At 42.7% G+C, this 25,833-nt stretch overlaps 1 protein-coding gene across 1 annotated transcript in view; it reads left to right on the plus strand.

The window, feature by feature from the left end:
- The first annotated feature begins 332 nt into the window (after nucleotides 1-332).
- Nucleotides 333-25,833, plus strand: part of LOC123940656 (tyrosine-protein phosphatase non-receptor type 23-like) — a 316,762-nt gene continuing 291,261 nt past the window's right edge. The window contains exons 1-3 of the mRNA XM_046003638.1: nucleotides 333-383; nucleotides 3,119-3,425; nucleotides 4,311-4,555. Coding sequence (XP_045859594.1) covers nucleotides 333-383; nucleotides 3,119-3,425; nucleotides 4,311-4,555 — 603 coding nt within the window. The remainder of the gene's footprint in view (nucleotides 384-3,118; nucleotides 3,426-4,310; nucleotides 4,556-25,833) is intronic.

Raw genomic sequence — 25,833 nt, forward strand, 5'->3', positions numbered from 1 at the left:
GTTAAAGCCTCTGCCTTCAGCTCCGGTCATGATCCCAGGGTCCTGGGATCGAGCCCCACATTGGGCTCTCTGCTTAGCTGGGAGCCTGCTTCCTCCTCTCTCTGCCTGCCTCTCTGCCTACTTGTAATCTCTATCTGTCAAATAAATAAATCTTAAAAAAAAAAAAAGAAAAAAAAATATCCCCAAGTGATCACTCTCCCGGTGATTAAAATTTAAGAACCATTAGTGATGATAAAGCAAGTCTGATAGGTCTGAGGACCTGAAGCCCTGGCTTCATCTGGAGGTTTGTAAGAAATGCATATTCTCTGGCCTAGATCCTGTCCTGCTGAATCATGTCGTGCATTTTCAACAGCTTTCTCCAGGTGATACCATGTACGTTAAAGGTGAGAACTACTGTACTGGATAGCGTTTCAAAGTAACAGTTTATTGCTCTACCTATATGCACTTTAGAGAAATTCTTTCAAGTAACAAGTTCTGTTAGTTCCTAAAAAAACCGAGGCATATAGTTTAGTCCATCCTTATGCCAAATTACTAAAGCTTTATTAGATAGTCATTGCTTGGTGGTTTCTGGTTTCATTGTAACAGAATGTATCAATAATCCAGGAAGAGTGGAAACTGTGGACTTTCAAGTCTCAAGCAGAAGGTCAAGAATAACCAAAGCTTTTAAGGAACTAGTTCCACATGTTCGCATAAAATTTATTATTCAAGATAAATTGCTCTTCTCTTTTTAGGTTAATGCCTTTTGATGTGAGAAAACTGTATACTTCTAATCCATTACCAGATATACAACATACTTACATTCTTAATTTACATAACTTCTCATTATGCAACACTAAGATCCTGGAGGGGAAGGCAAGGAGGGACAATGTCTTGACCATGGTGGAAAAATAGTTTCTGTGATTGTTTTCCTAGTAAGTCTCTCCCAGTATATTTTAGGGGAATAGTGCCAAAGATAATTAAAATGTTGAAAGGCCAACTATGTGATGTATTAGAGCAGTGCTTCTCAAACTTGCATGTGGTAGAAATCCCTTGGGGGATCATGTTAAAATGCAGACTGCGATGCAATAAGTCTGGAATGGGGCCTGGGATTGTGTTTCTAACAATACAGGTGTTGGGATGCTAAAGGGCCACTGGCCACATTTTCAGTACCAAGGAGTTAGATGTTTCTTTCAGGACACCTTTTTGAAAACTCTCTTCTCTGAATCGAAACATCAAGTGGTCTGGTATAAACAATAAGAAGGGTGATTTTGTTCAAAGTGCTGATTTGCTAATTTGAATCATCTAAAAGTGAGACATCAAAAGGTCAAAATTATTCATAGATCCATCATTATCGGGAGGCTAATCGGAAAATGAAGTCATTTAAGGCAAAAGCAAAATAGTAACACAAATACCTCAGATGACTACTAGGGCAAAATTTTCAAAATGTTGCAAGCTGTCTGCATGCTTGAAGTAGCAATTTACATGCATAATTAGGTGCAATCAACAGTTTTGAGATGTAATATATTTTCTGAGCCCATATTTACTTATGACAGATGCAAAAAAAAAAAAATCTGTGTCCCCAAAAAATAGAAGGGCAGAGAAAGAAAAATATTTGCATTTAACAGTGGGACTCTTTACAAGCATGTGGCTAAATTTAGAACAAATTTAGTTGAAGCATTGTATCTTTATTTTGATTTAATCTTCACTTAAGCCTTGAAAGAAGTTCACAAACACATTTGGAAGTGACAAGCATGTAAGAATAATAACTTACCAGTCAGCTGTTCGAGCTCATGTTGGACCTGACATATAATTTTTACTTCTACACTGGGGAAGGAAAATCTGACAGATTCAAAACTTTCTTGCATAAAACACCACACTGACTTTCTTTCTGTCTTCAGAAGGGGTTTCATTCTTTGTAGATACAAAATATCTTTTAGAATACTTTATATAAAAAAGATTATACTGACAATTTCTTCATAAATCGAGGTCCTCAGATGAGTGCTCACAGTGCATTTCTATCATCTTATTATTTTCAGCTTAACAGGCAATGATTGTGGAGTTCTCACTATGCACTAACGCACTCTGCTAAGCACTTTACACACATAATGTAATTTACTGTTATAAAAATACAAGAATTGATTTATTACAACGTATGTTTCTGGCTGATGTCTTTTTTTTTTTTTAAATTTTATTTATTTATTTGACAGAGAGAGATCACACGTAGACAGAGAGGCAGGCAGAGAGAGAGAGGGGGAAGCAGGCTCGCTGCTGAGCAGAGAGACCGATGCGGGACTCGAAACCAGGACCCTGAGATCATGACCTGAGCCGAAGGCAGCGGCTTAACCCACTGAGCCACCCAGGCGCCCCTCTGGCTGATGTCTTACAACATAAAGGGTCATATGCCATACAGTGAATTTCAGACTAATGCAAGCTCATTTTATTTTTAATAAGTTCCCAACTTAGAAAATGAGCTTGAAATCTGGTTTTTAGAAATTCTGAAGAGAAGCAAATGAGTAATTCAGTCCCCCAACTTTTTTCTCTGCGAAAGCATGTTCACATTGCAATATCCAGATTGGCTGTCTACACCGATTAAATTAAAGTGGCAATTAATTTCTGTCACATTTACAGGCAGAGTCAGAGATTAGGAGATTGCATTGAAGGATAGGACCTAATGATGTGTTCTTGTGTAATTGCATCTACTGAGACAGTGTCTTTATATGGAAAAGTTGTCTTAAGTTAATGCAAAGCAGTCAGGAACAATGCAATTTTCTAGTTTCATTAGGTAAGCGTTATCTGTGATACATTATATGTTATGGAAAAAAGGCCACCCTCTGCTAAGAAATGCATGAATAGTTCATTTATCTGCTGATCCATTTGGGGGCATTATGGAACTCAAAGCCCAGAACAATGGGCTCTATTTAATATTAAACAGGTTGTTAATAACCTGCTATTTCTCTCGGTAGCTGCTGGAGGGTCCCTCCTGGACGTACAGAGTTGCAGTTAGCAGTTCCCGCTAAGTTGTAAGCTACTCCCCAGGACCAAGTGGTGTTAAATTTAGAAGTCATGCTGATCACCTGACTGTCGGTGAACCCCGATTTAAGAATTTCCAAGTCTACCCTTGTCACTTCTATATTTGCAGACGCAGCTCGTTGCCCGGCCTGGGGTCACCACCGGAACCTCCTGGAGACCTGCCCTGCGGAGGACGCCCTTCCAGCACAGGCGAGCTCGCCACTTGGGAGCGGCGGCGCCCAGTTGGCGCCCACCCCGGGGCACGCTGCAGTCAATGCCTGGCAGCGACTTCTCGCTTCGCCCTCCGCCTCCCCCATCAACCCTCTCTGGCCGACCTTTACGCCCAACTCCAGCGCGCTGCGAGCCTCGCGTCCTCGCGGTCCACGCGGGGCCCCACCCCTTCCCGGTTCCTGCCCGCGATCGGGCCGGAGGCGAGGGTAGGTCGATTTCCTGCCCGGAGCTGGCCGCCGGCTCCGCAGCTTCTTCACTCCAGTTCTCCAGCGCGGGGCTGTGTGGCGCGGAGCCGGCGGCGGCGGAGCAGACCGAGGAGCGGGAGCCCGGGGACACACTCACGCAAGCTCCGGAGGGCTGACCCCGGAGACACGCTCGGCGCAGGGGGCGGGGCGGGGGGCCGGGCCCGCGCGGAAGTGGGGGTCGCGGGGGCTCAGGGGTGGGCGCACCGGACCCCCGCCCGCCGCATGCTCCCCCTCCTGCCGGTCCTCGCCGCCACCACCTGGCGCAGGTCGGAAACCCCTCCTTTCCTCCGCTCCTCGGCGCCGGGGCGAGGGCAAAGGTGAGGGGTCGGCGCTTGGTCAGCGGGCGGGGATGGTAGGGCTCACTCGCACCTGGCAGCCCCTAGTCCTTGTCTGTATCGCCCGGCCGTTCTTCTAGTAACTTTGTTCCGAAGGTTGGAGGGGAGGGGAGACGCCGAGGGGCCCCAGGAGAGGCTGGAAAGCACCGCGAATCTGGAGGCCCGGCTGGAGAGCAAGTCCCCGGGCGGCTCCGGGGCTGGGCGCGCGGCTGGGAGGCGTCGCCGCCGCCGCCGCCGGGATGCGCTCTGCTTAGCGGGGCTGCCGGGGGCGCCCGAAGGCCACCGCTCCAAGGACACGCGGCCCCCCGCTCCCCGCGCGCCCCGGCCCAGAAGCCGCCAGCGCCCGAGCCGAGCGGGCGAGCGGAGCTGCGGGGAGCGCGGGCGAAGGGCGGCAGGAGGGAGGGCGCGCGGGAGGCGGCCCCTCCTCGGCGAGCCATGCGTGCCACGGGCAGCTGAGGAGCCGCCGGGCGCCGCTGCCAAGTCCCCGCTCCGCTTTTGTCTTGCCCTCCAGTGAATGGGAAGATGGAGATGGATGTTGAGGGAGTTTCTCCGCGCCCGGAGCCCATCCCCCGCTCCCAGGGGGCTGGCGGAGCCTGCCAGGCGCAGCCACAGCCGCCCCAGCCCCAGCCCCAGCCCCAGCCGCAGCCGCAGCAGCCGCCGCTGGCTCAGGATGAAGTGCCCGGTGGTGAGAGTGCAGGCGCGGAGGACAGCGACGATCCCGAGGCGAGACCCAGCAGGGAGAAAGGAGAGAGCAAGGTAGGTCCACAGTGCTGGAGCTGTGACACCTTTTGAACAAAACCGAGGATCTCTAGTAGTGGCTGTCACTTTAACCCCTCCGCTCCCCCACCCCCTCCCCTCGTTTGTGTGGTGGTGGGGGTTGCAGATGTGGGGAAGGCGTGCGGTTGAGGGGAGTCGATGGGAGAGAGTGACTTTCCGAACTGGAAGGCGTGTGCGGGAGTCTGTCCTGGTTTCCGTATTCAGAGGTGTGTGCCGAGAAAAGTCTTCTGGTACATGCGATGTGATGCCCCGGGTAGAGCACGGCACCTCCGGAGAGCCGTGTGGAGAGACCTTTGCTTGCCCACACAGGATAACCAAGGCTTATTTAGGTGATGTAGGTCAAGGGGAAGCGTGTCTTCGGAAGCTGCCAAGTGGCTTCTGAGACTCCTTGGAGGGAGGTGACATCAACCTTAAGATGGCAACAATGGGAGCAAAGTTTGGCTCATTTGCAGAAGGGAGAGCGCTGCCGAACCCAGCTCTCAACTCCAGGTCCTCCTCCTCAGCTGGCGCCCTCCTAGCTAGGAGGGCAGGGACCAGGTGCCTGGCAGCAGAGGAGCCCTGGCAATCTTTTGCTGCCCTGCTGTGTCATTGTAGACCAGGGGATAGCTACTTCTTACTGTGGAGAGGGGAGTTCTTCAGGTAATTGGATTCCAGTACAAAATTGCTCAAATGCCATCATTCTCTGGTGCTGATGTTTCTTCTGTTGAGAAAATTGTAAAGGGAATGGCATAGAAAATACTGCCTTGGTAATATCATCAGAGTGTATTTATTACAGCTTGGTCTCTGAGCATAGTCTTCTCCCATTCACGCTTGGAGTTCCGTTTTGTGGAAGCTAGCGTTCTTTCGTCGTATCTGTGTAAAGTGTACACATGCATTTGTCAATACGTTTTGAAACTGACTGCTCCTGTTGGGAAAAAGTTGGTGCAACAAATCAGGATACCCAAACCCAAGGAGGGTCGGTCAATATACTTTTTCACTTTTCATCCCTTAAGGAAATGTGCAGGAAAAATAGCTGCTTTGCCTGGTTAGAGGAGAATTGCATGTCATGAGTGTTCCTTCTAGGAGATTGCCTTGGTTTCTGTTGGACCTTCTGGAAGGTCCTAGGGGATTAAGCAAATATCCGACACATGTTGGGATCACATTGAGTGTTGATGTTCTGTATTTGGAGACGAACTCACTTAACAAGTTGGTTTTTGCAAATATTCAAAATTGTTTTGCATTTTGAAACTGAGGTAAGGATTGACATTGTTGTTTATCTACCCAAATCAATATTGTAATTTAAATGGCAGTCTACCTTGGAACTGGAATTTGAACATCCACTAGACGGAACCGGGGTGCCTGACGAATGCATACAAGATTTACATTGTAAAAACTATGATGAATTTTAATATTCTAATATCCTCAGCTTTCCGGTTGCTCTTGATTTCATGAATATTTAATTCTGTCATGACTGCATATTTACTACTTTAAATGACTGTGTGCGCCCAGTTTTATGAAATAACGGTTACTGAGTATCATATTACCTAATCGAACTTGAAGTGTCTTTTGCAGAATAGGTGTGGGGAATAATTAAAATATTCAGCCAGTGCTGCCGTTTCCATATTGTTGGTTCATATGCCCTGAGCATGAGAAATTCCTGCCATCAGCAAAAATCTGTGCTTATTTGTTTCCCTTTGATGCACCATGCAGACTGTCTAATGTTCTACCGGTTGTGAGGAATAAGGAAGGCAATGCACTACAAAATTACAGCAGGTGAAGAAAGGCCTGAAAGCGGGTTGATTACATATCGTTAATTAGCATGTTCAGATAATTGAGTATTCCACTGATGTGATTTGCTTTACGTTTGTCTGCAATTTCTTGAGGTAGAAACAAAATATTACTTTTTTCCTTCCAGGTGCTTGCCTTAAAAAATCATGTTGCATCCTTCTCTTAAGCCAGAAATCAGCTGTGTTAACCCTTCGTTTGCTTCTGGTACTCTCCTACTGGCTCTTCTGAGTTTGAGGCCCGTTGCTGTGTTTCAGACTTTAATAACTCTTTTTGTCTTTGATGGGTACGAAGGCAGGTTATAAATTGATCTTTCTTAGCAAATCCTGCTTTCATTAGTGGGAGGCATTTGGGTGTCTGACCAAATTATTGTACTAAAATATAAATGGAAGACAAAGTGGGATAAAGTGGAGTGTGGTTTTACTAAGCTCTTTGGGGTGAAGTGGGGTTATTTTCATGATAGGATTTAAATACAATAATGTACAAATGTAATGCAATGAACAATTGAATTTTCTTTTCACTTGTGAAACTAAAGAAATATGAGTTTTGAGTGCTCTATTATTTATCTTAAATCTTCCTCAGAGCAAAGGTACTGTAAATAGGATATCAGTGAATAAGACTCCCTTCCCCACAAAATAAAGTGTCCGGGAAGTAATGGCATTTTTTTTTTTTTTTCAGATTCTGATTTGGGGGCCATGATTAATTTTCTCATGAATTTATCCCAGTTGTCTTACTGGAAAAGAAATCAGAGCTCAGTGCCAGATCAGCCTGTCTCCTGAATTGCAGGTGCATGGTTGTACATCCTCAGAAAGTCTCTGAAATGGGAGGAAAGGTTAGAAAACTGGATCAGTCAAAGGATTTTTTACACCAGAGTTTCATGATGTGACTGGCACTTTCTGTTCCTAGAATAACAATGCCTGATTCCTGTCTGTTAAAGCAGCTACATGCTATATATGCTTTGATTCCGTGAATTGGCATAGACCCTAAATCAACCATTTATGCTTCCTCTCTGCTTTCAGGCAGGTTTATATTAAACCTTTACAAAAACCAGTTTCCTCTTCTTGCAATGACATCCAAAGACAAGTTGGTCCTCCTCTTTGGGTACCTAAAGAGGTATTTCCTTACCCATTATCTCAAGCACTTCTTCCTTGTATCAGAAAAGAGTTTCTCTAAACTGGACAGAACTCTTTCCTTCTGGTCTTGCAGATGCATGGTTATGCCCTTAAGTAAGAGACCTTCCTGTCCTTGAAAGAGCTCTCCGCCCCCCCCCCCCATATGATCATCCTCAAAACTTTCTTGCATTAGGCCTTAGATATTCCATTTCCTAGGATTTATTCAAGACTTTTCTGAAATGTGTTGCTTATGCTGAGTAAGTCTTCTATAAGTATTTCTGAAACTTTCTTTGGAAAAGTTGAAGTCCTTCTGTTGAGGACAAACATCTAGGAACTCACTCCATCTGTGATATCCAGTTACTTATACAAATGTGTGACTTCTTCTCCTGATCCCAGATGAGTGATGTAAATGATTCTTTGTGTTCTGCTTCAGCTTCATCTCATTCATGTGTTCCCCCGTTTTCTTCCCCTCTCTTTCTCTCCGCCCCCCAACACACACACACACACACACACACACACACACACACACCCATTTACCATTTACTGTGAAGTACATGTTTGTGGCCTAGATGTGAGTTATCATGACCAAGCTTACTTCTTTGCTCAGTTTTCCTTAAAGCCTTGGTTTGTAAAATATGTTCTTGTGGTTTAGGATTAGAGAGACACTGTGCTGTTCCCACAATGATACTTCACTGATGGACATGACTATTCTCATTTCAACAGTCATGCTGTCCAAAATTGGCAGTCTTACGAAGGTTACTGTAGGGAATCTCTTACCCAGCCTGTCGGTACATTTTTTTTAAAGCCTTTAATTTTGAAATACCTTCAGATTTATAGAAGAGTTGCAAACATAAGACAGAGAGTTCCCATATACCCTTTACCCAGCTGCCCCAAATGTTAATATCCTTCTTAATCATGCTGCCATGTGTATCCCAATGAAGAAATTAACTTTGGCACAGTACTATTAGCTCAACTTGTACTATTAGCTCAACTTGTCCAGTCAACGTTTGTTGAATGAATTTGCAAACATATTGATGATTTTCATTTTATCCTTCTAGGGTTTAAGACTTTGTTTACACCTGAGAGATCTTTGAGAGAGTATTTAAGAGCCCAGTTTGATTGCGGTTAACTCTTCCCCCCTTTTTTCTGGTAGGTAGGAGCAACTTGCAAAGTACAAAGGTTGAGGTCCCTAGAGCTCTGCAACCTGCTACAGTGAGCCCTATGAGAGTTAGAACTTTGGCAAAGCTCTTGAGTGCTGTTAACTTATGGGGAGTGATAGTCTTCTTTTTTATTTTATCCTGAAAAACATTCCTGTGCCAGGTAAGATAGGGTTTGTCAGTACACAGAGGACAGCAAAGTCTCAAGTGGCAAGTAGAGGAGAAAAGGCAATTGATAAAATCAAGACAATTCACTTTGATGCCTAACCCCTTGGGTGTTTGTTGCTGGCATGAAAATAATGGAAGCCCTTTCATGTTTGTATTGTATTAGCCAGGTGAACTCTGATTTCTAGCACAGAAGCAGAAACTTGCCCACATTTGGCACGATGTCATGGTGATGAAGAGTATTGGTTTTCTGATTAAGAGTGAAATCAGAAAGACCTGCATTTGCTCTTGGCTCTGTCTTTCACTAGCTCTTAACCTCAGTAAGATCCTGACCTTTCCACGTCTCAGTATTTTTTTTTTTTTTAAAGATTTTATTTATTTATTTGATAGAGATCACAAGTAGGCAGAGAGGCAGGCAGAGAGAGAGAGAGGAAGGGAAGCAGGCTTCCCGCTGAGCAGAAAGCCCGATGTGGGGCTCAATCCCAGGACCCTGGGATCATGACCTGAGCTGAAGGCAGAGGCTTTAACCCACTGAGCCACCCAGGTGCCCCAACGTCTCAGTATTTTTATCTGTAAAATAGGAATAGCAGTTATTATTGTATAGCTTAACGGAGATAAACTGCATATGATTTGTGATTCAATGCTTCATAGGTACTGACTGCTCAGTAATTGTTAATAATAATTGTGATCGTTATTATTACCTTTGTGATCCAGGGTTCTGAAAAGGAGAATGAGTTGGGCTCCAAGTTCACCTAGAATTTCCAGTTCCCCAGAGGGTTATGGGGCTGCAAGTGGTACAGACAATCAAGCCAAGCTGGTACTCATTGACCTGATTTTGCCCTGTGGGCCTTGATGTCTTTTCCTGGTGGGCAGGAGATTAGGAAAGAGTTATTCTTTATCTTGACTTGTCAACAGACCTCTCTCACCAGGAAAGCCAAGGAGGACCAGGATAGAAAGCCCCTACATCCCAGCCCAAGTCCCAGGGGTACATGCAAAAATAAAATAATAGAATAAATAATAAAATAATAAAGCAAATGCATATTCCGCTTTTACAGATGACATTTATGGCTCTTTGGGAGAAGTGGGTGGCACATTTTAAGACTTAAAAAAAATGATTGAACTAAAAAGTTGTATCCTTTAGGGCTCTTCATTTGCAAGCGATAGAAACTGACTTTAATTTGAGCAAAAGGGTATTTTATTGTAAGCTTGTAAGGTAATTGCAGAATCAAGGGAGAAATGATAAAGCTGGTTTTGAGAAACACTGCAGCCGGGAGATCTCAGAAGGTCTAAGTTGTAGAAAGTGAGGAAAAGTCTCTCAAAGGCACTGACACAAGGAGAATAAATTCCAGCCATCTTTTTGCCTTTCTGTCACTCTACTCAAGAGCCTAACCAGCATAACTCAAGGAAAAAATAAACTACTGAGACTACATGAAAATAAAAAGCTTCTTCACAGCAAAGGAAACAATCAACAAACCTAAAGGGTAACCTGTGAAATAGGAGAAGATATTTGCAAATGACATATCCAGTAAAGGGTTAGTATCCATAGTATATAAAGAACTTATAAAACTCAACATCCCCAAAATGAATAATCCAATTAAAAAATGACCAGAAGACATGAATAGACATTTTCCCAAAGAAGACATTCACATGGCCAACAGACACATGAAAAGATGCTCAACATCACTGATCATCAGGAAAATGCAAATCAGAACTACAATGAGACATCACCTCATACCTGTCAGAATGGCTCAAGTCAAAAACACAAGAAATGACAAGTCTTGACAAGGATGAGGAGAAAGGGGAACCCTCTTGCATTGCTGGTGGGAATGAAAACTGGTACAGCCACTGTGGAAAACAGTTTGGAGTTTCTTCAAACAGTTAAAAACAGAACTGTCTTACTATCCAGCAATCACATTACTAGTTATTTACCTGAGGATTACAGAAATACTAATTCAGAGGGTTACATGCACCCTGATATTTATAGTAGCATTGCCTACAACAGCCAAATTATGGAAAGAGCCCCAGGAGTCCATTGATTGACAAACAGATAAAGAAGATGTGGTAAATATACAATGGAATATTACTCAGCCATGAAAAGAATGAAATCTTACTATTCACAACAACCTGGATGGGGCTAGAGAGCATTTTTAAAGATTTATTTATCAGAGAGAGAGAGGGCACACTTGCACACAAGAGTGGGGAGAGGGGTAAAGGGAGAGAGAAGCCTCAAGCACACTTCCTACAGAGTGTGGAGCTCCATCCCAGGACCCTGAGATCCTGATTTGAGCCTAAATCAAGAGTTGGATGCTTAACCAACTGAGTCACAGCTGCCCTGGAGCTAGAGAGTATTATACTAAGTGAAATAAGTCAGTCAGAGAAAGATAAATACTGCCTGATTTCACTCATACATGGAATTTAAGAAACAAAACAAGTGAGCAAAGGGAGAAAGAGAGAGGCAAACCAAGAAACAGACTCTTGATTATAGAGAAGAAACTGATGGTTACCAGAGGGGGCGGGGACAGGTAGGTGGGGGGATGTGTTAAATAGGGGATGGGAATTCAAGAGTGTGCTTTTTGTGATGAGCCCCAGGTGTTGTATGGGAGTGTTGAATCACTATGTTGTGTACCTAAAACTAATATTATACTGTATGTTAACCAAAATTTAAATAAAAACTTAAAAAAAATGTCAAAAAATACCATGCTTGGCGGGGTTGGTGTCACTAAGGATCAGACTCAGTATTTTTCATGAGGCCCTCAGTTGAAAAGAAATTGCTCTTGTAGGGAAGATAATGAGACTTGTGACTTTTTAAAAAGAATTCAGTTAGCCAATATATAGTAGTACATGATTAGTATCAGATGTAATGTTCAGTAATTTATCAGTTCCATATAACATCCAGTGCTCATCACATCAGTGCCTTCCTTAATGCCCATCACCCCATTACCCCATCCCCCACCACCTCCCCTCCAGCAACCCTCCCTTTGTTTCCCAGATTCAGGAGTCTCTCATGGGTTGTCTTCCTCTCTGAATTCTTCCCCTTCACTTTTCCCTCTCATCACCTATGATCCTCTGCACTGTTTCTTATATTCTGCTGCTATAAACATTGGGGTGCTGTGACTTTGAATTCTGGTTCTGTCCCTTCTAACTGAACTCTTGAACAAGTTACATTTTCTTTGAACCTTGGGGTTGTCAACTGAAATGGGGATAATATTTTTACCTTTCTAAGAGTTGTCTAGACTAGAAACAAATTCAGTAGTACATGAACAAAGTCTTTTGTAGGGTCTTACACATGTCTGAGTGTGTGTGTGTGTGTAAGTCTCTGTTTAGCCAGGTAAATGAGTTTTTTTCCTGGTGGTTTTCTGTGACCCTATTTAAGAAATTGAATAGAAAAGTATCTCATTAAAGTTAAAAGTGCTGGAATTTGGGGTCCATAGAATTGTGGTCATTCCTGGGAAGGATGTCCTCAGATGGTAGTGGGTGGATTCAGGTATCTAGGAGGTCCAGCGGGCTGAATTTGGGCTGTGGTACTCTGGCAACAACATCAACTGACTCGGACAGCTTTCTGTCCTACCCCTCTGCCTTGCTTGCCCTTTGGAAGACAGTAGTATTGGTGTTTTTGTTTTCATGTGTTTATTTTTTAAGCTTTTGGAGTTCATTCTGTCCTACCTAGATCCTTTGCCCAAGCCATTTACTTCGCCTGGAATGTTCTACCCAAACCCCCTTCACTTCCCTGTCACCCAGTTAATCCCAACTCAGCCTTAAAAAATTCAGTTTAATGCCCAAGGAAGCTTTTCCTTATTTGCACATTTCCCTGCCTACTGCATAACTCAATATAGTATTGCCAGTATGGTGTCATATATTCTTAATTCTTAATTGGCTATTTAATATAAGCCATGAGGCTAGGAACCAGGTTTATCTTTTTTACAGCTATTCTTCCCACCCCCCACCCCCCATGCCAGCACAGTACATTGCATGGGGGACACCTGCAAATACATTTATGATGAACATGGTTGGATACTCATTTTAACCATCTTTTATTTAATACCTACTTTCTGGCCCAGAATGGTCCCTCTTGTTATGCAGCCCACATTCTAGGGGGAGAGACAGATACTAAACAAGTAAATACCTAAATAAACACAATAGATAAATAAACAGCTAAATATATAATATGACATCAGTGGCCCCATGGCTGCCTGGCTACAAGCATGTATTTAGCATCCCTGCTTAACCATATTTATACAAGAGCATCCATTTAGGGCAGTAAAATAACTGTGAACCGGTCCGTTTTCTGGAGTAGCCATCTATCTGCTGGCCTCAGAACCTGGCTTCCTCCTCTGCTTCCCTCTACTTCTGCTAGACTTCAGGTTCTCACCCTATTGGCATTATGAAATCACCGCAACTGTGCCGCCAGCTCCCCTTTCCTGTGTTCGTGGCAGATGTCTCTAGTTCATCACAGCCCTCTTTCCTAATGAGTTCAGCCTTAGCCTTGGAAGCAGGTACTCATTTTCAGTTGGAGGCGGCCTGCAAAATGAAGCTGTGGGGATCTCCTTGCCTTTGGCTTATGGTTCTCCTGGCAGTGCTTTCTCACCTGCCTGGACAAGGCAGTCAGTCCTTGGCAGCACCGCCCTGCCCCGCCAGCAGCTTCCAGACCTGCATTCTCTAATCTGGTAGTCGGTAGGCACATGTGGCAATGTAAAGACAAATGGAATTTAAATGAAATAAAATTCAAAATTAAATTCTTCATTTGTATTAGCTACACTTCAAATGCTTTAAAACTCTAAGCTGACAGTCTCCGGGCAGTGCCTATCTAGAACATTTCTATCATTGCAGAAATTCTATTGTGTAGCCATGTTATGCACTGACTTCAGCTCTCCAGGCCTGCCCCAGCCATTGTTGACTGAAATCCCTCTGAGATGCTCTGAAACCAGTCCTTTGACAAGGGTGAAGGTTTTATGACTTCCTAGGTTTGGTTTATGTTCTCGGCGAATTACTTACAGATTGTCTTTGGACTACTTATGTTGTTGTGTATAGAGGCTGCCTAGAGCAAGATCTCATTCAAAAATTTTGTCTAGTGGTGTTGCTATTTTTACTTAGTTGTTCCACTGAATCTTGGTATTTGTCCTTGGCCATTACAGAAAACAGTCTCTGGTAAAGTGGTTCCAAGAGATGGCTTTTCTATTATCCAAGGTCAGAGCCTTTATTAGTGGGTAGTTGAACCTGTGGCTGAAGCACCATTGACACCTCTTCTTTGCCATTTACTAATGATTGTCTTCACACTGTGGGGATTACGGTGATGATACTTGTCAGAACACACAGGCAGAGGGACCTTGCTGAGAGCCCAAGTCTGATATCATCACAGAGCCCCTATGCTTGCAACAACAATGCAGGGAATAATTTCGAATTATGTAATGGATAAAGAGTATTAAGTTACAAAGTTATACCCTTAAGGTGTCCTATTTTTCTTCTTCCTATATAGCTCAATATAATTTAAGTTTGAGATGATTACTTGGGGTTTCAGGTAGAGATAACTAAGAAAAAGAGAGGACATGAAAAAAAAAGCCTGATAATGAAAACTACCTTTTTAGACCATTTTTATATTTCTTTTTTTCATTCATGAGTGAGAAGAGTGATCTTTTTAAGATTAGAGGAGTACTAGGGAGTTAGTCCTAAAAGATGTTAATATGGGACTTGCTGTGCCTTTGTCTAGCACATTACTTGCATGTCAGCAGGAAAAGAGATGGGAAAACGGCCCCAGGGTGAATGTGGTGAATTTCCTCCCTGTTAGGATGAAAATTTGAATGACACCTTGAAGTGATTTCAAACTCTTTTATTTACACATCCAGTTAGCTGGGAGGCCCCTAGGCATCGTCTTCAGAATGCGGCAGTGCTTGGAAAATGGTGAGAGAGAGATGTGAACACTGTCTTCTCTATCCCAGCTGTGACAGATAATCCGGACCTGGGAGTGAGAATGCAGGTCAGGAAACAATCGTCAAGAAAGAAAAAGGGCATGTGGCGAGGCCAGTAATCCTAACACCTTTTGAGTATTTTTATGTACTATTTAAACAAGTATTAAACACACAGAGGTACAGAAAAATTAATATATCTGCCAAAAGTTAGAGTTGTAGCCAAGGCAACCATAATTGCCCATTAGTCATTCCCTTCTTATTTCTCTCTGTCTGAGCTAAAGACAAGGAGCTGGAGCTCATTGTAGAGTCTTGTGCATCACGGAGGGCTCCCTGTTCACCACTGGGTGTTTTGAGGGGGAAGGGCAGAATGGTGGCATCTGCTGTCAACGGCTTCAAGCAACTCAGGAAGGTGCATGTCCAGGGAGCAGGACTAAGGGAAATCGGCCGACAGGTGGGTGTTGTGTCTTCCCAGCCTCACTGCACCCAGAAAATGTGCCGACGTTACCCGCAAAAGCACTCAGCTCCGAGGGACAGCCTAAGCATGGGACTTTCAGGCCATTTTGGAATTCAAAGAAACCTCCTCATTTATGGCACAGTCCCTGAATTCTGTAGGGATTTGGTATCTGCGACAGTGTCAACATGTCACCTGTTGCTTTGCTGGTGTATGTCCCTCTAGTGAAGGAACAAGAGGCAGAGAAAAAAGGAAATCCTTGAGGGAAAAGCAATACCGAAGACTTAACATTTCACTGCTGCTGTGATGTTTGAAAATAGATGTGATGTTTGAAAATAGATGTGAAGTCTTTATTTTGATGGCTCAATTTAATTGTGGCCTAGAGCTGAAATATGCATCTTTGCAGCTATCAAATGTAGAGATAAAACAATAAAGTAACACAACGCACTTGGCTCAATTATTTAGCTTTATGTTTTTGCTTTTTCTTTCGCTGTCAGTTGCAGAACAGCCATCTTTAAGAACCTAGGACTTCTGCAAAGGGTTAATTTCATGCTGTATTAAGCACCAAGGACTCATCTTCTTCAGGACTAGCCTGTGTGTTGAGTGCCAAGTAGGTAAAGCAGAGTCCTCCAGAAGTAATGTTCCGGCTGAGGATCATATCACTCTCTCAAAAATAGTCTGGCTTTCTGCTGATGATTCATCAGAAAAATGAGCATGGTAATTGAATTGGGGATTTAAAAGGATCTCAAGGAAAACAACCACATTCGACTTTTGGCGCTGTGGTAAGAAATTCTGTTAACATGCCGTGTGTAAGGCAACCGTCTATCGCAGTGGACTCTTCAGCAAAAGTGGGCTCTGTAGGTTTTTGCCCTGATCAGTTATGAGAGGCTTTCCGTCACCGCTGTTGAATCAGGGAAGGTTTTGAAAACACTGAGTTGAAAAGTGAGTCTCACTGTGGATGCCTTCTACATGTTGATTACATTGTGGGAAGGAAATCTGGGAACTACAGCAGAAGATGACAATCAGAGAAACTAGCACAGAGAAATTTTCTGAGGGAAGTCTTAGGCTCCCGTGTAGCGTGGCAGTGATGACTGTGACAATAAGCACAGCCACTTTGTCATGGAAAGGAACAGATTTTGGTCCCAGCCGTATGAAGTATTGGTTTGTATAGGTTGAATGAAATAACCACCTTCGGACAAGTTAAAGATCTAGCTCTTCTCTAGAGCAGAGGTTCTCAGCTGAGGACAGTTTTGCCCCCCACACCTCAGGGGACATTCAGTAGTATCTGCAGATACGTTTGGTTGTCAGTCAAGGGTGGGGTACCCCTGGTGTTGAGCGTGGAGGCCGTGGATGTTGCTACACCTCCCACAGTGCATGAGACAGCCTCCTACGGTGATGAGAAAGGATCGGTAGTGCCAAGGTTGAGAAACCCTGATCTAGAGAATGTTCTGGACCTTTGAGTCTTGACTTTATGTATACTTTATGGGGATATTATTTTGAGGAAAAGGCTAAAGCAGAATGTCCCTCTAGTGAAGGAACAAGAGGCAGAGAAAAAAGGAAATCCTTGAAAAAAGAAAAAAGGAAGACCTTTTCTATGACAGGACTTCTTCTCCTTGTCATAGAGTGTCAGGACTCCAAAAGTTGTGAATTCATCCTTTTGCCAGATCTAATAAGAAGCGATGAGTCTGAGGAGAAAGTTCTCTACACCAAGAATTCAGAGTATTGTCTTTGTTTACAGCAACACTGATACTCTTTGAGACTCTTTCTCTTGCTTCCTACATGTAAGATGGGAATCCTCCTCCCAAAAAATAATTTCCTTAGACTGTAACAAAGATTTTCTCTTTTACTGCCAAAATGTATATGCTTCGTGTTTCCAAACCAGTGAGTTCAAATCCTGTAGTTGTTATACCCTTATTAAATTTTGCTACAAGCACTTTCTTATCTTGTACAATATGGATTAATCCATGCTTATAACTTTTCACATCAAGAAAAACATTGTATCTGAAGTAGTTTACATGTTTTCTTCTTAAAAACACAACAGAAAGTAAGAATATTCTGCCCTGGAAAGTATTGGTGACCAACTAAACAAAACATGTTGGAAAAAAAGACAATCTACTTAAACTTACCCAGTAGTTTAAAAGCTGTTGAATAAGTATTTGAGCAGTCTAGATTTCATTTTTTAAAAGTTTTGTTAAGCATGAATAAGGCAATACTTGGTTAAGAAGGAAATTTCTGTAGACTCCACTCTAAATCTTGAAAGATTTAATCTACCTGATTTGTTATTTTAACTTTATGAAACAAAGAAATTAACTATCAGTGTACATGAGATAGCCAGGAAAGGGTCCGGCATCAGTCTAAACATCCTGAACCCAAAGTGAGAAGTGTGATACCTTATTTTAGGGGTTAGGGAACTTGTAGTATGAAAGGCCAGGTAGTAAATACTTTCGGCTTTGTGAGCCATACAGCCTCTGTCTCCCCTTTGGTGTTGTCCCCTGGAAGCACTTGCACACAGTTTGTAAATGAATGGATGTGGTTGCATTCCTATGAAGTTTAGTTTACAAAAACAGGCTTGGTCCTACTTTGCTTCTCAACGCCTAGTGTACTTACCTCTGTTTAACTTAACCTAGACAGACTTAATCATGGGCTGTTGCATTTTTTTGCAGTGATGCGGATTATTAATGGAACCCCAACATTCTCTTTAAAGACTCCTGGTTGGGAATCATTGCAGGATGTGCTTAAGTGTTGGTCTGCGCAGCCTCAGCCACCTCAAAGGCAAAGAGGACTCTATACACCCAAAATGATTTTGTTAAAAAGTAATGCGGTGTTCATGGAAATTATCTAATAGGGCCCGTTAGCTTACTATAAAAATACCATGTCATTCTTTAATATTTGCTAGATTTCAATTTATTGAAAAATCAGGTTGGAAAAAAAAAAAAAAAGTGAGTCATTTCCAAGGGAGATCCCCACAGACTGGAACTGTGACACAAACAGCTGGTCAGAGCGGTGGCTGTTGCTCAACAGTCATCAGACATTGCGCGGCTCTGACCTTGGTAGTGTATTATAAGGTATGGCCCTGTCTTGTTCAGCTCTATTCTGGGTCTTTCTGATAGAGTTTTCTGATGTGGGGTTCTGTTATTAGGCCTTGTCAACGTGTCAGCTAATAGAATGTAAGAGCGAGTGATGGTTCCTGCAAACTGTAAAGAGAGAAATGAGCCACCCTAAGTTCCTTGCTTTCTATTCCTCAGTAATCATGCCAGTGTGATCAAACACTGTGACACTTCCGACAAGCCAGCTAGTCGCAATGTGGAGGCAATGAGAGATTTTTTTCCCACCTCTAAAGTGCCCTCAGTCAAGAAAGATAAAACTGAAGTAGTCTTGTATGAGGATTCTCAATCATGGGATGGGAGAGTCTCAGTGTCCCGTGTAGCCTCACAAGCATAAAATTGCCCTCAAGTCTTCATTTTATGTGAAATGTGAGGCTCTTAAGAAATAGTGTCTGATTCCCTGAATGAAGTAGCCACTATGTTCAATTAGCCATTTTTTCCCCCCCAGTTTTACCAGCATACACACATTCACACCCAGGAAGAAACCGGCCTGGGTGGCTCAGTGGGTTGGGCCGCTGCCTTCGGCTCAGGTCATGATCTCAGGGTCCTGGGATCGAGTCCCGCATCGGGCTCTCTGCTCAGCGGCGAGCCTGCTTCCCTCTCTCTCTCTCTGCCTGCCTCTCTGTCTGCTTGTGGTCTCTCTCTGTCAGGTACATAAATAAAATCTTTAAAAAAATAAAAAATAAAAAATAAAATTTGCTGTTCACATGAGCCAGTAACCAGTTCATGAATAAAATCTTGGCTGCCTTGTTAGAAAGAGTCTGTTATACATATACAACTGATTTTGTCATATTGACTGGGTTGAAGAAAGTTCAATATAGTACTTATCTGACCTCTGGCACCATCTTCCCCTGATTTTAGGAAGCATTAAAAACAACTAAAGAGGGGCGCCTGGGTGGCTCAGTGGATTAAGCCGCTGCCTTCGGCTCAGGTCATGATCTCAGGGTTCTGGGATCGAGTCCCGCATCGGGCTCTCTGCTCTGCAGGGAGCCTGCTTCCTCCTCTCTCTCTGCCTGCCTCTCTGCCTACTTGTGATCTCTCTGTCTGTCAAATAAATAAATAAAATCTTTAAAAAAAAAAAAAAACACAACTAAAGATAGGCAAAGCTTTTCAGCCTTAGGGAGAGCACTAGCTAGCTTTCTCTTCTCTCTCCTCCTCTTTCTTCCCCCTTCTCCCCTTCCCCTTCTTTTCCCAATCCTTTCTTTCTCTCTCCTTCTCTTGCTAAAGCAAGCTAGTGAAGTAGTTATCTGCTGCTGTGTAACAAATTATCCCCCCCCCCCGCCATTAGCAGCTTAAAAACAGTAAGTATTTTAGTATTCCACATACAATCCACATACAAGCATTTTTGCAGGTCATTCAACATTTTGTAGGAATTCAAACAACTTATCTGGGTGGTTCCAGATCAGGGTCTCTCAGGGAGCTGCTGCACGCCCATGCCAGCTAGGACTGCAGTGGTATGAAGGCCTGACTGGGGTTGGATGACCAGCTTCTGAAGTGGCATTGTCCTGTGGCTGGCAAGGTAGTGCTCGTTGTTGGTAGGAGGCCTGAGCCTCTGGCCCTGCAAATCTTTCCTTAAGGCTGCTTGAGTATCCTTACGACATGGTGGTGGCAGGTTTCTCCCAGAGCAAATGCTCAGAGGAAGGTGAAAACCATGGCATCTTTACGACTCAGCCTAGGAAGTCACACTGTGTCATGCTTGGCGTACCCTGCTGCTTGCACAGACCAGCCCTCTTCTGTGTGGCAGGAGACAACAAACCAAGAGGTGAGAATCTTGGAGGTGGGCTCCTGCAGCCAGCTACTTGGAAAGAGTCTTCAAATTACTACCTGTTCTTAGTTTTCATTTGTGTGGAGACAGAAGCTTTAGCAAAGGTCCTCTCTAAACCTAGGGAGGCCGTAACTAACCTAGGCTTTTCACATAAACAGATGGGAAACTTAGCATATAGCTGATGGATGCAGATTTTTTTTTTTTCTCTATTAGCAATACCCGTCAGATACACTAGCTGGACATCATCGTGGAGGCTGGTTGTTCAATTTTAAAGAATTCTCCTGAAGGATCACGATTACATGTATCTACATTTTCTTTTCATTTCTAGCTTAAGGATCCCAGCTGGTCTCATTGACTCAAATCTTTCATAGAACTTTCTTCTATAGAATCTGTATTAGTTAAGAGAGGCTGAACGGTTGTTTAAAAAAAAAAAAAAGACCTTTAGATGCATAATGTCTCCAACATGAAAAAACTTCTCACTCATGTCCCAGTCCAAGATACATGGTTCTCTGTGAGTGGTGGCTTTCTTCACGCAGTGAGTCAGGGACCCACACTCCTTCCATCTGATGGTCTGCCATCCCGGAAGGTCAAATTATCCCCTGTATCCAGTCTGGGGAAGGGGTAAGAGTGTGGACATGACAGCACCATGTAGATTCTGTGGAGAGAAGGGCTAGTCCGAGGTAGCTGAGAATTGTGACCTTGTGGAGCATCTGCTTCCCAGATACAGGTGTGTTCTCTAAGAATGGGGGTTGGGGAAGGGAATGGCTTTTGTTAGACAACTATGTCTGCTTGACATTCCAGACTTCAGAATTTGGCCTGCCTGGGAACAGTCACATTTTATGAGATCTGAAATTATGCATGTATGAAATTTTGTGACAAAAGTTAATTGTACTTCACTTTATGAGTCCACAATTGAAAATAATGTGAACCTAAACCCACTGTAAAAATTTCAGCACGAATCACATAATTTCACATTTGGTGGCCAAGTGCATTGCAAGCTGTTTATACTATGATGAGTGGCGGGGGTTGGGTGAACCCCTTTGGACTGATAAACATAAATGCCAGCATCCTTTTTTAGGATTATTGTAGGATAGTGTGAGGTCTTCAAGATATCAACCCTTCCAGAGGAAGCAATCAGCCTTATTTAGCCTAAGTGTTCTTGGACTTAAAATCATGTCATTGTGCCTAATTAATACTCTAACTGTGTATCTAAAGTACCTGTTTTGTCCCCAGTGTTAACATGATCGCCACCCAGTTGAGGTGTTTCTGAACCATTGCTGTTGTCATTGCTTTCTAATTGTTACTGTTATCATCAGCAGCACCACTTATCCCACACTTACTGGGGCCAGACATTGACCTAAGTGTTTTGCTTATCTGTTATCTCATTTAATAATCCCCACAAAACCTTACAAGGTAAGTGTATCACCCTCATTTGACCATTAAGCTAATTGTGTTTCAGATGCCAGGATACAGTTAGTAGTGGAACTGAGATTTAAATATATCCTATCTGGTACATTGCTTTTGCCTTTCTCTTCCACAATATGGTGTACATGAGCCTAAGAACAATATAGTGAGGGTATTTGACTTTTTGTTTTCATATCTCTAGGTTAAATTAACTCATGCTTTTCTTTTCTTTTTCTTTCCTTCTTTCATTAACTCATGCATTTCTTGATCCTTAAATCACACTGTGGCCCTGTTTTCCTACTCCTTTTAAAATCATTCCTGATCCCAAATATGGCCTCCTCACTTCTGAGCAGAGGCATTTTCTTTCATGTGGTGGCTTTGCTCACAAATGCTTTAAACAACCTTATCCTCACTCTTCCTTTGAACATGGGTCTCCTTTGTGAATGAATTTGCAAGCACCTTGAAGAAAATGGAGCACTGGGCAGTAACCGTTTTGGCTTTAAAGAGGAGAATCCAATCTCTTGTGACAAATAGTGGCAGGATTGATAATTCTTGTGAAGGCAGTTTAGAAAGAATTCATCTATTACCACCTTTAGCAAGGCTTTTTTTTCTATCCCACACTACTAAGTCATCAGTAAACTGGTAAATGGATTTAGCTGATACGGATTTTCTCATTTGCTGGGCTTGCAAACCCATGTTGTCTTCAACAGCTCTTTTCTTGGTCTAGGTTCATTGAATCAGTCTTCAAAAGTGGTGAAAAGAACAAGCTTTCAAATCAGACAGCTCTGATGGGCTGGAATTCTGGCTCAGAAATTTCATAGCTATGTGTGATGTTTGAGAAATTACTTAATTTCTCAGCACATCAACTTTCGATTCTGCAAATAGAAAGGATGATGCCTAAAGATTAAATAAAGCAAAACAAATAAAAATAGTATAATGTCAGGAGACTGGTAGGTCTCCAGTAGTTATTGCTACATTAATTTGTTGATAAAAATATCGGTTAGGAATGCAGCAGAGAGTAGACAGTGTGAAAAATACCTAGAAAAAACAGGGTTGATTTTTCTCACTTAATAAGTCTGCAGATTAGTGGCCGCTGGTGTTGTTTAAGAGCTCCCAGACGTCAGGGCTGTAATATCTGTGATTCTCTTGGTTTTTCCCTTATGTTGGCAAGATAGCTTCTGCAGCTCCAGATATCAAGGTGAGAGGAAGAGGGAGGTGTTAGTGGTGTGGTTTTTTTCCTCCGCTATCGGGAAAACACAATTATGCAGAGATTCCCTGGTAGCTTTGTGCTGATGTCTCATGAGCCGTACTGTGTCATGCAACCATCCTTAGCTGCAAGAGAGACTGGGGAAGTGAGTACTTAGCCTTCCCAGCTTCCACGGAGGAGGTGGGCAATGACACTGTTCATAGCCTTGTCTGGGGAATGAGGGCAGCCTGGGAAGGGGGATAAAAAGTATAAGGGAGGATTGCATGTAATGTTGTGAAAGCATTTGTGGAAAATATGATGACATAAGAGTGGGGCTGAGGCTTCATTATCAGAGAGGAAAGAGTGTTTGAGAAAGATGCTTGAGAATGGACCATAAGCAGAGAAGACAGAGGGAAGTTTCCAGGCAATAGAAATGGGATGCAATTGCATGTGCACATTGCATGCATTTCATGCTTGGGACTTGGTAGAGACATGGTGGGTCACGGGTATGTGTGTGTGTGTATGTGGTGGGGGAGGCATGATGTAGTTTTTGGTGATTGTGGGGGGAGTCACTACTGTTAAGCCTGGACAGATAAGTTGGAACTAAATTTTGAAGGGCCTTGCGCAGAGCAGAACGCAATTTGGACTTTGACTTTGTTTTGAATGGATCTGTAAGACTCCTGGACATTGGAAATTTAATTCTAAGGGCCAGAAGAGAGGTTGGTGGAAGGTATAGTTACAGAGGAATAGCTGAGACCAGCTTAGGGCAACATGTAGAATGGTGGAAGCCGAAACTAAAGGGACAGGCAGAGGATGGGAAGAAACCAAGAGAGAGTGGCATTCTAGAGGAGTGAGTGTCAAATGCTTTAGAGAAGTCATGCAGAAAGGAAGAGAAACCATTGACTCTTAACCTTCATTTGTCTTTGCATTTGCCATGTCTCTGACGTGTCCCCTGTTTTGGAATGTACCCTTGTCTAGATCCTAATTTCTTTGTGGTCTGCACCACAGACACAAAGCTTTCTACTTTGTTTTGTACAAAGCAGCGTCATCTTCCTTCCTTAAGAGAAAGTTCCAAAGATAAAGTAACTGTTGGATTTTTTTTCTACTACAGAAGCAATGTATGTTCATTTCTGAGAAAAAGCAGGAAATACTCATAGGTAAAAATAAGAAAAGCAAAACTCATGGTCCTATTACCCAGCAATAACTATTGCCAGGATCTTGCTATTGTGTATTTTTCTAGACCAGTATTTTCAGATTATATATAATTGAACATAAATCATAACAGTCTGAACATACAGTACCTCAACCTATTGTCTTAATACAATATACTGCACCACAGAAATATTTACTGTGTTAATACTCATGTAACAGTATTACTTTTCACAGATGTGTAATATTCCCCCCAATGTTCTTATAATTTAAAACAATTCCCTTAATGTTGGACTTTTATGTTGCTTCTGTTTTTTCCCTATTATAAATAGCGCTTCAGTGAACATCCTTGTAAATAAATGTTGGTACCTTTCGTGGATAAATGTTAATGTTAGAAAATATCTTTAGGAAAAATGCTTAGAAAGGAATCGCTGGGTCTTCTGATATCCTTTTGAGAATTGCTCTTAGTTTCCTCCCACACTCCTGGATTTCTTAGAGACCCCATAATGGTGTTTTCCTAGTTGCCTTGCAATTAAAATGAAGGTGTCTCTTTGTTCTTCTCTGCATGCGACTCATTCTCATGATTCCAAGGAGCCACCAGTGAGTTTGGAGTGTTGTGAAGGGAGACCCAGAAACAAAGGTTAAGTAGAACAGCAGCTCACCCTGAGAGCAATTTGATAACGCATTTCCAGTAAGGGACGAGCTAGTCACTGAAGCAGGATCTGCATACCGTCTAAAATCAAAAAGAGAAGAAACAGGTTAAACCACCAGGATGGGCAGTTTGTTACCTACCTGAAATCATTTCCTGCTAGCGTAGGCCATTAAGCTTTGAAATGTGTTCCTGGATGTGATCCTGGATGTGACTTTGGAGTCTTATCTGGAGACCTTTAAGCATTTTTAGAATCTCTTTCGGCAGAAGTGGTTAAGTGGACTTGTGTTAGATGAGATGCTTGTCTCGGTGACCTCTTTGGGTTATTGCTAAGTATAGGAAGTCACTTCAGCCTGGAAGGTGTGCCATTACACGAGGTTTATTATACTTTTTTCAGGTGACTCTCATTTAAGCCCGTTCTCTGTGTATGTTTGCGTGAATCACTCTACAGAGTGGATTGAAATCTGAAGTTATTTTTCTACCTCAATTCCTTTGTCCATGAATAGTGCTTCTTTGAGAAAAGAGATCAGTGTTGTTTATTGTTGCTACTCTTGTTTTCTTATAGCTGGAAGCTTTTTCTATTAATACAAATTCCAATTCTTTATGAAAGATTACAGTTAGTCACATGTAATCTGTATATCCAGGGTTACTCTAAATGACTCCACTTTCAACCTCTTGCAAAAATCACTTTCATTTTAATCTGTTTCTTCATTTCTTAAAATTTGGGTTTTCTTTAAAAATAACTTCGTGTTTCCTCTTTCTTTGGGGCTAAATGCCTGAAGGCAAAGCGGAATATTTTTTCCCTCTAAATAAAAGATCACAGGAGGTGCCTGAGGAGATTTAGACCTTGGGGAAACCCAAAATGAGCATTTTAATTCACTCTTCTGGGACTATTTTACATTTTGGGAGGCCTTTGTGAGTTTTTCTTTTTTTCCTTTAGGTATTTTGTCAGTGAGAACTTCTAGTACTACCATGAGGGCGAAATGTGATTAATAAATGAAGAAGGTAGGGGTTTTGATTCAGGTAACTATGACCATATTGTGTTGGATTTTCCACATCCAGGCCTTTATTCATTTGTGGGAAAATATTTAAAAGGTTAAGTTCTTCTGCTTTTTTGGATTTCATGTGAAAAACATGAAAGTTTTTGGAACTACCAGCTGCCTTTCCAAAGGTCCCTAATTTCTTGTACCCTCGACTGCATCTTTTTCCATCACTGATGTGTGAGTTTGTTGGTGCTCTCCCCTTTGAAAATTAGCAGTGCGCATCAAAGGGCTATGTACCCTCTTAAAATAAAGATGCTGGTTTCACCAGAAAAAGAACACTTTTGGGAAAATCAGTGCAAATGTGGACAATGAGGAAAGTAAAAACTCATTGACCTTCGATTTTGGAGACCTGTGGTCTCTTTCTGACCGTGGATCTAGCTCTGGGCTCTGAGATAACTCTTCATC

Source organism: Meles meles, chromosome 4 (assembly GCF_922984935.1).
Source record: "Meles meles chromosome 4, mMelMel3.1 paternal haplotype, whole genome shotgun sequence".
Lineage (NCBI taxonomy): Eukaryota > Metazoa > Chordata > Mammalia > Carnivora > Mustelidae > Meles > Meles meles.